General features: G+C 36.9%; 2 protein-coding genes across 2 annotated transcripts in view; one reads left to right on the top strand and one right to left on the bottom strand.

The window, feature by feature from the left end:
- The window catches only part of LOC106822844 (olfactory receptor 6C2-like), a 153,361-nt gene that overhangs the window by 73,429 nt on the left and 66,578 nt on the right, over positions 1-13,354 (top strand). The gene's annotated exons all lie outside the window — the stretch shown is intronic.
- LOC106841245 (olfactory receptor 6C4-like) lies at positions 4,393-5,322 on the bottom strand. Its single transcript, XM_014857110.3, has one exon. The coding sequence runs from the start codon at positions 5,320-5,322 to the stop codon at positions 4,393-4,395; it is 930 nt and encodes a 309-aa protein (XP_014712596.3).

The following is a 13,354-nucleotide window of genomic DNA, read 5'->3' as shown; positions in this document are numbered from 1 at the left end:
CAGGAAATGCAAATCAAAATCGCAATGAGATATCACCTCGCATATTTTAGAATGGCTATTATTACAAGGACAAGAGGTAAGTGTCAATGAGGATGGGTATAAAAAGGGAACCCTTGTGCAATGTTGGTGAGAAGGTAAATTGGTACAGTCACTAAGGAAAGCAGTATGGAGTTTCCTCACAAAATTAAAAATAGAACTCCTATATGATCCAGCAATCTCACTTCTAGGATGTATATATATCCAAAGGAAATGAAATCACTATCTCAGAGAGATGTCTGCATTCCCAGTGTGATAAATAACCTTACTATGGTAACCATTTCACTATATATACCTGTATCAGATCATCATGTTATACACCTTAAACTTGAACAATGCTGTTTGTCAATTATATCTCAATAAAGCTGGAAAAAAAATAAAAGTGTTTATGAAAAATATTTACTGTTTAAATTTTCAAAAAAAATACTGTACTTTATACCTGAAAGTTGTTTAGAGAATAGATCTATTCTCACACAAAAAAGTAACCATGTGAGGTGATGAATGTGTTACTAACCTTATTGTGGTGATCATGTCACAATACATATGTATATCAAATTATAATGTTGTATAACTTAAACTTAAACAGTGTTATATATCTATTATATCTTGGTAAAGCTGAAAAAAATCCTAGCTCTGCAACTAAAAGGGACTTGGGAAAAAGAAAAGTAGGAATTTAGTGTTTTGGAAGTCTTTTGCTTTAGAGTAGCTTTATAAAGATTCAGGAACATAAACAAAATAAAAAGAAATAAATAGGATACTTTAAATAAATTCAGGAAAATTTTGAAAATATTCTGGGGTAAACCAAGTAGCTGAGATAAAGGGAACCTCATTCAGACCTGAAACAGAGAACTTAGTAAAAAATAGAGGAAAATTTGTGATTTAGAAGATATGAATTGTGGCTGAACATTTTCAAAGAGTTCTAGAACATTAACAATATATAAAAGAAAGCAAATGTTGATGTGCCAGACAAAACAATTGACTCTGAAAGTGAAAACAAAATAGAAGACTCATCTTGTTTTCTAAGGATAAGCCCTCCTGTAGATATTGCAGACCAAAGGGCCATTAGAAGAACCAGAGTCTCATACTTGCAAAGAAACAGGACAGCTATCCCAAATCTATCCAATCTGTTTTGAGGGAGCCATTAGCACCCAGCAATTCCCTCTCCCTCCTCTAACTTGCCAAGGGGAATTGATTATAACTATGGGGAGACAATAGCTGTCTAGTTAATATGGGTTCCCCTATACCTATCTTTACTTCCACTTCCATATGACATCAGATCTCTTGGAGCACTAAAGCCCTCATATAGTAGGAATTTCTGCAGTCCTAAGCTCTTTTTGTGTCCCAACCTATAACGGTTACTATGGGACCATTATCAGAAGAAAATTAGTTTCTTTTCTGTGATAAAAGACATGTAAATTTAACAAGTAGAAATCTACTTTGCAAATGGAACTCCTGGGTATAATATACTGCAGAAAGACTACATATCTACCGTTTTACTGTTTCCTACTTGCCTCCTCTGCTTTTAAAGTTCCAGAGAATTCTACACATCATCAGATTATAGTTAATCTGATCATTAACACACATATATGCACGCTTCAAGGAATAAATGAAGAATGAGTTTTGGTCCCAAAATCTGTGTGGGCAAAAGAGTGCATGGACATAAGCACAGTAGTTTGAGCAGAGCCTGTAAGAGTTCATATGGACTCTTCTAATTCGCTATATAAACTTTCCCAATATCCTCTTAAAGTTGAAGCCGAAAAGGTTTTAGGCTATTACCATTTTAACACATCCATTTGTAGTATTTCATTATTATCATTCTAATATCTATAGGGTCTGTAATGATATTCCCTTTTGCATTTCTGATATTGGTATTTTGTGTCTTCTCTCTTCTTTCCTTTGTTGGTCTTGCTAGATGCTTATCAATCTCACCAAACTTCTCAAAGAACCAGTTTTTAGTTTTATTGATTTTATTGTTTTTGTTTTGAATTTTATTGATTTCTGTTCTTATTTTTATTATTTCCTTCTTTTTTACTTGCTGTGGGTTTATTTTGCTTTTTTTCCCCTTAGAGTGAAAGCTTATGCTGTTGATTTGAGACTGCATCTTTTCCAATGTGAGCATTTAAGGCTGTAAATTTCCCTTTAAGTACTGCTATAGCTGCATCACAATTTGTGATATGTGCTTTCATTTTCATTCAGTTCAATATATTTTCTAATTTCTCTTGAGATTTCCTCTTTGACTTGTGAATTATTGATAAGTGTGCTGTTTAATTTCCAAGCACTCGGAAAATTTTCTGTTACATTTCTATTATTAATTTCAAGTTTAATTCGATTATGAACTGAGAACATACTTTATATTATTTCAGTTCTTTTAATTTTGCTAAGATTCATTGTGCAGACCCAGGGTATGGTCTATTTTGGTAAATATTCCATGTGCATGTGAAAAGACTGTATATTCTCCTGTTTTTAGGCGGAGTGTTCTATAAATGGCAATTATATCCAGTTGATTGATAATGTTGTTTGGTTCTATATCCTTGCTTATTTTCTATCTACTAATTATATCTGTTACTGAGAGAGGAGTATGGAAGTCAAATTATAATTGTGGATTTTCTATTTCTTCTTTGAGTTATATAAGTTTTTACGTATGTTTTCTGGAATTGTGTTGTTAAGTGTGTATATATTTAAGACGTTTTCTTGATAAATTGATTCTTTTATAATTTTGAAACATTCCCCTTTATTCCCTGTATTTTCTTTGCTCTGAAGTCTACTTTGTCTGATATTAATATGCCCACTCCAGCTTTCTTTTGACTAGTGTTTCCAGGGTATATCTTTTTCCATTTTTTACTCTTAACCTACTTAAATCATTATATTTGAAGAAAGTTTCTTGCAGACAGCATATAGTCAGGTCATTTAGAGAAAGACCAATGACAGCTCTATTTTGATGACATGTCTGAACCATTTGCATTTAATGTAATTATTTATATGTTTGGATTTATGTCCATCATTTTATTATTTGTTTTCTGTTTGTTTCCTCTGTTTTAGTTCCTCTCTTTCTCTTTTCATGAGTACTTTTGAGTTATTGGAGAATTTTCTTAGTATTCCATTTAAATTCATTTATTTATTGTGATTTTGACTGTATTTCATTGTTTAGCTTTTAAAGTCATTTCTAGGAATTACAATACACATACTTAACTTTTCTCAGTCCACTTGAGATTGAGATTTTCCCACTAAATAGAATGTAGACACCTTACCATCATATAGTTCTCTTCACCTTCTCTGCTTTACCCTTTAAAAAGCCAATCCTTAAAAAATTTGGATGCTATTTCCTAAGGTGTCCTTAGGCAGCCCCTTCCCACTCAACCTTCTCAGGTTCATCTGCAAAATACGTCCCCTGAAGCTCAGGCACACTCACAGAGCCCTGTAGGTTTTGATGTGGCCCAAGATTCCTATTCTTCTGAATCTTCCCTTAATAGGAGATTGGATATTCACTCTGTTAGGGAAACACCTGGTAATAGTTTTCATTCCAATTTCAGGCCTGGAAAGAGAGAGAGAGTCAGAACTATCAAGCTTACAACTGGAAATCTTTTTTGTGTTGTGTCTAAAGAAGAGACAGTTTTAGAATTGTGAGAATAAGGATAAGAAAGGAACTAGTGTCAAACTTGGGAAAAGATGGCCTTTATTGCAAGAGTAGAGCTTTATCGAAAGATATAATCACTAGCCTCTTCTGGGAGACATCTAGTATTTCTGATAAAATGTTTAGACTACTTAAAGACTTTGTTAAAATTACAAGCCTCATTTGTAAAGCTAAACTTTACCACTAAGCTCAGGACCATCAGTTTTGTGACAATCCTAGTAATTTTACCCAGCTATTCCTTTCTTGTACTCAGACTAACAATGTTATCTAGCAACATTTTTTCCTATAAAATTCATCTACTAAGAGGTTATATTTTTTATCATATTAGAAATTAAGGATGAGAACTTAAAAAATCTATATGTTAATTTCTTTTAAAATAACTGTCATAAACACATTTCTTTCTAGCACAAATAAGGTATTTTTATTTAAAATAACTATATTCTGAAAAAAGTAAGGAAAGAGTGGTGTTATATTACAATTTGCAAAATTTTTAAGTGTCTGGCTCAAAAATCTATTTGCTAGAAAAAATATTTGAACTGGCTTTTTGGAAGATTTCCCCCTCATTGGCAAGTTTGAAATATAACTTTGACATCTCTTCATGATAAATTCATCTGAGATGTTGCTTTAATAGGAGAGGGTCAGAGAAGCTCTCCCTATGTTTTCATGAGGAGGAACGTCATGAATATTGTTCAGATTTTCCTTTGAGTTTGAGGTCTTTATGTTCATTAAAGACTCATAATCTTACTGGCCACATCTCTGAAGCCTTGTTTTACTTGTTTTTTCCTTAGAGTGTAAATGAATGGGTTCAATAAAGGAGCAACTGAGGTATTCAGCACAGCTACTCCCTTATTGAAGGCAACTCCTTCTTTGGCTGAGGGTTTTATGTACATGAAGATGCAGCTGCCATAAGAGAGGGAGATGACAATCATGTGAGAGGAACACGTGGAGAAGGCCTTTTTCCTTTGCTGAGCAGAGGGGATCTTCAGAATGGTCCAGATGATGTTTGTGTAGGAGAGAATCACCAGCACCAGAGTGACCACCAGAGTCACAACTGCTAAGATAAAGTCAACCAGCTCCAGGACTCTTGTGTCAGAGCAAGATATTTCGATGAGGGGTCCATAGTCACAATAATAATGATTCAGGACATTGGAGGCACAGAAATCCAGCTGACTGGTCAGGATGATTGGGGATACGATGATGAGGAAGCCACCTAGCCAGGAGCCGAGAACCAGCTGGGTGCAGACTCTGTTGCTCATGATGGTTGCATAATGTAGGGGTTTACAGATGGCCACGTAGCGGTCATAGGACATGGCAGCCAGGAGGTAAAACTCTGTGGCCCCGAGGAATATGGCAAAGAAATACTGAGTGAAGCACCCAGCAAAGCTGATGCTTTTGTTGCCAGTTGGGATGCTGATCAGTAGCCTAGGAGTAAAAGTGGAGGTAAAGGAAATTTCTAAGAAGGAGAAATTCCGGAGGAAGAAATACATGGGAGTCTGGAGGTGGGAGTCCAGCAGTGTGAGGGTGATGATTGTCAGGTTTCCAATGATGCTGAATATATAGGTGAGGAAGAGAAGTATAAAGATTACAAGTTGAATCTCTGGGCTGTCTGTTAGTCCCAGCAGAATGAATTCTTTCAGAATGGTTTGGTTTTTCATTGCTAATCTTTGCTGTCCATGAAGGTACAAAGGAAAGAAATCAGTTATGAGAATGGAAGAGGAGCTCAGAAACATTTAGGAGAGGCTACTATTTTCCTGTTGAATTGGTTCAAATGCCTTTTTTCTGTCAATCTCACTTGAATAAGATTTTCTATTGGCTAGAAGCTGGTTCCTCACAAGAATTATTTTCTTAAATTCCCATGTAGAAGAATTTTCTCTACCGCTACTTTTCAGGCTCCTCATGAAATTTCCTACCCTACTTTCTAAACCAATGCCTAAGTTATTTTCTCCGCATTCTGTTTTTATTTTCACTTTGAACATTGATTCTCCTTTTGATCTTTCATTGTATCTGCTAACTGGGCAGTGATGTTTCATTTCCATCACTCTCCCAGTCTCAGTGCGATACGAAAAGCTAACTGTGTCAGCTCACAGTTGAGGAGCCTTTAGGAGGCAATCAGCAAACTCTTATAACTGTGGTAGCCCAAGATACCTCAACTTCCTTTCGATTTTTTGAATTTGTGGACCATGGTAGCTAATATTATCTGTCCCTAAATCTTTGCTGCTGGTGTCTGCTTTCCCTCAGGTCCCAGTTCTCCTGTGTTAGATGGTTTTAGCAGAGAAACAGATGATATCTTTCCAATCAGATGCCCACTATCATTTTCTTCCATATCCATGTTTATTAATAAGTATGAATTTTACTTTGGCTAGAAAAATATAAAATAAAAAATATGAAATCAAAAGTTGCAAGCCTCATTTAGGAGTTTCTAATGAAGAACTTGAATGATTAGGGGGCTATTTTGCACCATACGTTGAGAATTCGAGTAATTATTTTTTGTTTATAGATAAGGAAGAGGCTTCTGAATATTTACGTAGCTAATATAATAAAATTTAACTTAAATTTGAGTTGTTTTATTTAACTTTAATTTAATCTTCTCTACAGTTCTCAAATTATCAAGCTGCTTTCAGCAATAACTCACCTGCATTTTATTAACAATTAGTAAAAGTTCCTCTGGCATGATCCTCCTCATCTACCTTTCTTCTTTCAAGACGTTTCTGTCCCTACACTCATCTTCCCATACCTCTGTTCAAAGAGTTGATGACTGTTCGCACGTCGAAGGTCAGTCCCTCCCTGACTCTTGAAAATAGAAATGAGTAACAAACGTTTTTACTACATTCTAAATTAAAAAACATTTCATGTACACTGTTTTATCTGGTTATAATTATGATAATAATAAATAATAACTATCATTAACTGAGAACTTACTATGTGCCAAGCCTCGTCATTATTTTGTTTGATTCCCATGAAGATAGGTACTGTTACCACCCTCATTTTGCAGGTGAAGAAAACTGAGGTTTGGAGCAGGTGATAAATTGTTCCAAATCCCACAGCTAGTGTATTGTGGAGCCAGGATTCTGAGCCAGTGCTGCTTGACTCAATTGTCTGCACACTTGGCTACCATGTTGCGTTGATTTCCCACCCTCACCCAGGGACAGAGCAATTAGGACGATTATGTGAACCTTATGGACGAGATAACAAGGATTAACGATACTGTGAGGATGATAATGCTGCTGATGGTGAAACAGGCTGGGAAAGTTTAAATGATTTGGCCAAGAACACACAGCCAGCAAATTCTTCTGATTCTGAAATACACGTGGACCAAACTTGCTTCTTTATTTCTTAACAAATTTATTAAACAGTGATTGCATATTCTTTTTTAAATTTCTGCATATTCATGTTTTGCCTGTATATTGTCTTTGATTTTTTTCTTATAATATTTTCCTAATTTCTGCCTTTAACCAATGGCTGCTTCCTGATTTTTCCTCCTTTCTCCGGACTCTCATGATACATCTCTTAGTCTGGCTGTTCTTTCTTCTAAACACACATTCTTCAGAAATTATTTGCCTGCTTTAGTTTCCAAATCAGTGAAACAATCCTGTCTTACACCTATCCCATGGTGCCTCTCAGATGGATATTTCTAGCCCTGAATTCTTGTTTCATTGTCAGCCCCATATTTTTGACTCTCTATAGCACATTTTCTTTTGGATATTTTCCCCTCAAGTTAAACTGAATATGTCAAAACATAATCTCAATAGCTTTCTACTCTGTGATAAAACCTCTTTAAATTTCCAAACTCTTTGATAGGTTTTTTTGGTTAAATGTCATGAGAAATTTACTTTTGAAAAACAGTGACTCTTAAAAGTCTTCAATGTGTTGATTCTCTTGCCTTTCCTCTGCTCCTAAGGAACTTAGAGTCTATTTTTCGAAAGATGTCATATACACTTAAAATAGAAAATAGCTAATGCCCGAATAGAATGCACTGTTATGTTAATTCTCATCTTAAAAAATATTATCTTACAAAAACTGGCAAATTTTCTGTTAGAAGCCGGTTGAAAAGTTCTGTTTGTAGACCACTGACCTAAATTTAGTTTCCTGAGTATTTAGCCACATACATCCCAAAGGAGATTTCTAGTATTTTTTGGCGAGTTTTTAACTGGAAGACAGTCCTTGCACTAACCCTGGAAAACATGGGGCTCAAGCTACTAGAGTCTCTCTCTGTCTCTGTAGCCATAAGGCTGAGAGAAGCTATAAATATGTGTGAGAGTTTGGCTCTTCCTCCACTTCTGGAAGATCCGCTTGTGGAAGTGGAGACAGAAAATCGGTGAGTTGAGTCCAGTTGCTAAGCTCTGGTATCTGAGTAAGACAACCTGGACGGTCAAATGTAATTAGCTCTTGTGAGACACTTTACAGAATTTTTAAAAATTGTGGTAAAAACACATAACAGAAAATTTACTGCCTTAACCATTTTTAAATGGTTAGTTTAGTAGCGTTAAGTATATTCACATTGTTGTGCAACAGATCTCAGAACTTTTTCACCTTGTAAAACTGAAACGCTATACCCATTAAACAACAACTTCTCTTTTCTCCCTACCCCAAGACACTAGTAACCACCATTTCACTTTCTGTTTTTATGAATTTGACTACGTTAGTTACCTTATATAAGTGGAATCACACAATATTTGTCTTTTTGTGACTAGCTTATTTCACTTAACATTATGTTCTCAAGATTCATCCATGTTGTACCATGTGACAGAATTTCCCCCTTTTTCAGGCTGGATAATATTCCATTGCATGTACATACCACATTCTGTTTACCCATTCATCTGCTGATGGATGTTTGGGCTGCTTCAATTTCTTGGTTACTGTGACTAATGCTGCTATTAACATGAGTGTGCAAATATATCTTCAAGATCCTGCTTTCAATTCTTTTGGATGTAAACCCAGCAGCATATCTGGCTGGATCATATGGTAATTCTATTTTTAGTTTTTTGAGGAACCATCATACTGTTTTCCATAGTGCCTGCACTCTATGTGGACTTTTTACATCAAAATGAATATCTGAATATCTGTGACACAAGATAAATGCAGCGAGATGCCTGATTCTAAGGTAAGAATTAACATACACGATGCTTCTATTCAGGCATTAACCATTTTCTGTTTTACGTGTATAAGTCATCTTTCCAAAAAGACATTGTAAGTTCCTTAAGATAAGAGGAAGGGCAAGAGAACCAGCACTTTTGAATGAGTGTAGTGTTGGGTTTTATGCTAGGCTCTTTACAAATACATTATTCCTCTTTTTTGGTATTCTTTTAATCCACAATAACACGCAAAAACACATAGTATGATCAAAATTCATCGTTGTTAAATAAATGAAAAAAAGATAGTGCCCTTTTCTCCCCTCCCTTATTTATTATCCATTTGCCCTTTTGTCCTTGGCAATTTAACCACATAAATTGTCCTTTTCCTCTAGCTTTTTGGTCTAACAACTAATAGGAACTTTCAGGAGCCGGTCTAGGGTAAAGTAGCTTGAACCTATAAATTGATGTCACTACTTCCCTTCTCCCTTGCGCTGATGAATGCTCAGTCAGCCACGTGTTTTACCTGGTCTCTGCTGGGATTTCAAGAGCTGAGAGCCAGGCCTCTATCAGCAAGGTTGTATTTTCAGATTTTCTTTGTTCATAGTTGGTGCTATTCTATCACCTAATAATAAAAATCTGTATTTCTTCTACTTGTTATTGAGGGTAAAGGGAACACAATAATTTTAAAATGACTTAATGTGTGTGAAGTTTGTTTGGGCGCAGAAGTCCCTTATGCTAGTCTTCAGGACACTGAGCTGTCTGTCACTGATGGAAAGAGAAATCCTAGACGTCGAATGATTTCAGGAGGGGCTTTCAGGAACCGCTTTAAATTCTTATGATGCTAAGGAGAAGTGTCCATCTGCACCTGGACTGCCCCATCCTATGCTCTCTAATGCCCCTAGATGGGTTGAATCACTGTCCCTGGGACATAGGCATAGCCCCAACACAGAACCAGGAAAGGAGCCACCAGATTATTTGGTCATAATATTCTTTTTCAGAAAGGTCAGTCTTTGCCCCAAGAAAGAAGCCTCAATTATCCAGAATACTTTGGGCATCTTCACGTTGTTCCAATCTTCTAAGTACCTTGAAATAAAGAAATCCTAAGCCCTCCTCCCTGTACTTCTGGGCTATGTACCTATTTAGAGCAGTAGAGAGCCATCTTTGCTGTGTCCCCAAGAATGTCCTACTTACTAAGATGTATGGAACAAGGTTATGTCACCCAGTGACCTGAATGTCCAGGCTCTTGCATTTCCTGGTCATTAATTTTTTGTCTTTAGTGAACAGCTGTGTGTTATTATTCAAACTTTCACAATCCACACAAATTCTGTAATAATTCTGCTTCAACAATCTTGCAAAGCTGCTCATTGTAGCATTGTTTGTAAAAGTAAAAAGTTGGAAACAATTTAAATTTTCACCAATAGTGAAATGACTAAATAATTTTGGCACATCTAAATTAAAAAATGCAATAAACCAGTAAAAATGAGTGGGAAAGATTTGCGTCCACTCAGTTGGAAAGATATATTTGATATACTGCTATGTGAATAAAAGAAGTTGCTGAGTAATAGTGTATTCTATGATCCCATTTGGGTTAAAAAAGGTATACATATCTTATATGTGATACAAACTGTAGTTTTATGTGCATAGTCACATACTCCTGGAAAAATAAATTGTTAACAGTATTCCTTCTATGGTGTTAGACAGGGAAGTGGGGGATATAAGAGGATGGTCTCTTTACTTTATATCTGTCTATATTGTATGAATGCTGTAAAACAAGAAAAGGTTACTGTTTATTAAAATAAATCACAGTTATATGAGTCCATGCTCTGTAATCACAAACAGGTAACACTCACGTAATTATAAGCTGAGAACATACTTACACTTGACTTTCAGGGCAGGTTCTGTGGGATTTCACCCATAGATGTCCGTGGGATGAATCACAATTTAGGAGTCAGGTGTGGATGAGAAGTGACATAAAATTGAACTTGTTAGCTTTCCCACCACTACTTATTGACCTCATTATTCACGAAAGTTCACACAAGCTTGTGAAAATTTAGTAGGAAAAATCTTACTCATCCTGCTATATATCAGCTTAGCTGTCATTTGCCACTTCTTATTTCCAGATTAAAGCGCACCCTGGCCAGCAAGTAATCCTTTGAGATGTGATTTATTTAAGTTAAGGATATTTATAATAGCAATAACAGAAAGCGCACTCCCTTCAAAGTCTCGTTTCCTCTGTTCTGACTCATTTGAGCCTGGATATGCGCTGATTCTGATTTTGTGCCAGACAGAAGCATATTTTCAATGTTCTATTCAGAGGAGACCTCAGCATAACCAACTGAGGAAAGAAATGAAGGATCCCAGGAGGCCCAAATTCAGAGCATGCTAAGGAACCCTAGTGATTGAGAACTCTGGAGTTGAACTTTAATAAGAGATTGGGGAAGAAGCCCTAAGAGACTCTGAGCAGGTTAACAGGAGAAGGTCAGTATAGCACAAAAGCCTCGTGGAAAGCGCAGTAATGATAAGGATGAAAAATAACCACAGCAAGTGGAACAGCAATGTTTTCTGAGATGTTTACCATGTGCTGGGCATAATGCTAAACAACATACCTTTATTATAATTAAGTACAATACTTGACAATATACCTTAATTATTTGATCCATGTTCATAACACCACAGGTTTGTTGCTCCTGAGGAGCAAGATGGTAGCAGTTAGGGCATTTGCCTTCTGTTGCTGTGGCGATCTTACACTGAGCCATGAGGAGGGTTCAGCATTTTCCCATTAGCCCCTTTTCATTCACGGCAGTCTTTCGTGCCCTGATAACTGTTTTCTGATGGAGACTGGAGGCCCTGTGTCCTTCCTCTATCTCCCTTATAAGACTTCAAAACTCCCCCTCCACTGTTCATGAACACTCCTGCTCAAACTTTGTCAGATCCACACACTCTCAGTCTCTAAATCCTTACATGGAAATGATAATTCTCGTGTGGATCCCCAAGAACTATCATATTTGAATCTCCTTGATAGGAGGATTTTCAGTTTTGATGGAGCAGAGGAATATGATCTTAGAAGGATCAATGACTGGCTTCAGTCAAGACCTGACACAGCATTAATTTTCAACTTGTGTTTGGGGAGAGGAATGTTTCCATTTGGGGTTGCTCCTGGACAATCAGTCTGTGGTTAGGAAGACTTACCTTTAGCCACCTGTGTGAACACCCCCCCCCCCCCACTTGTTACCAGTTTGGCTTTAGACAGAGACACTTAATGGATGAGTGTGGCAATTATGGGTTTTTGAGAATGCTAATGTGATATAGCATTACAGCATACAGAACTCTTTAGGAAAGACAAACATAGTCCTGAGAGATTTCTGGGGGACAATAACATATATACCAGGACAATGGGTGTGTAGGGAAAAGGCAAGAGAGATGGAGCAACAGAACAAGGATAGTCTAATTTGTGGAAGAAGGGATTAATGCAATCTAGTCTAGAGCTTCAGGGGTGAGGGCATTTATTTGTGGGTTATTCTTGATGTTAGGAGGCTGTTCAAAAAGGCAATTTTATAGTGTATATGATAGATACTATTTTTCTCCTAGTCCACAGCTTCTTGGGAGAGAACTTGGCTGGAGGAGAATGAAAAGTGTAGACATGAGCCAACTGAACCAATTGTATTCTCCTTTTTGGAATTTGGAGTTAGGTACAGAGTCTGGGTTGATAAATTGTGGATGGTCAAGCTAGAAGGTTGTTACAAGTATGTATATGTTATAAAAAGACTTCTCTTTGTTTATAAGAAATGTTGTAGGATGACATGATGGTAAACAAGGCATGCAGTTTGCCCGTGGATGATAACGCTGAGCTGCGAAAAGAAATCCACATCCAGAATGAAGGTCTATTCTAGTGAAGACAACTGCCGCCTCACTATAAGTCATATGCTGCATAAGGACATTTCAGTCAGTGAGGGACCATGCATATGACAGTGGTCCCATAAGATTAGTACCACATAGCCCAGGTGTGTAGTAGGCTATACCATCTGGGTTTGTCTGGCTGGTCTACAAATTAAATTGTCATGAGACAGAATTACCAGGAGAAAAACAAGAAAAAGTTCAATAACATGTACACATTGGGGAAATCCAGGAAAGCTGAGTAACTCACCAAAATGGCCAAAGCCCTCACCTTAAGTATCCTCAGCTAAAGACAAAAGAAAGGAAGGGAGAGTCAGGGACTTCAAAGAGAAGGAATGCAGTTCACAGGTAGGTGAAAAGGAAAAAATGTTTAGAAAACAAGTGTTTGGTCACACAGAAACAGAAGAACACAGGGGGAGCCCAACAAACAGGCTTTTCTTAGTTCCTTCCCATCTACCACCTAGTTCATGATATTTTAAGGTGATAGTTCACTTCTTAATACAGGTTTTTAAAAAAAATCTGAATTCTTCTAGGCAGCTAAGGGGGAGGTAACAAGAAAAACTTTCTGAGTCTTGTTTCTTTCTTAAAAATAATTAGCCTTGAGGGGCTGGCCCCGTGGCCGAGTGGTTAAGTTCGCGCACTCTGCTGCAGGCGGCCCAGTGTTTCCTTGGTTCGAATCCTGGGCGCGGACATGGCACTGCTCATCAGACCATGCTGAGGC

This window comes from Equus asinus, chromosome 22, assembly GCF_041296235.1.
Source record: "Equus asinus isolate D_3611 breed Donkey chromosome 22, EquAss-T2T_v2, whole genome shotgun sequence".
NCBI classification, from domain to species: Eukaryota; Metazoa; Chordata; class Mammalia; order Perissodactyla; family Equidae; genus Equus; species Equus asinus.
This window is presented reverse-complemented; position numbering and strand designations above follow the sequence as displayed.

Excerpts from the sequence above, each read along its gene's own strand:
- LOC106841245 (XM_014857110.3), bottom strand. The coding sequence starts at position 5,322 with ATGAAAAACCAAACCATTCTGAAAGAATTCATTCTGCTGGGACTAACA.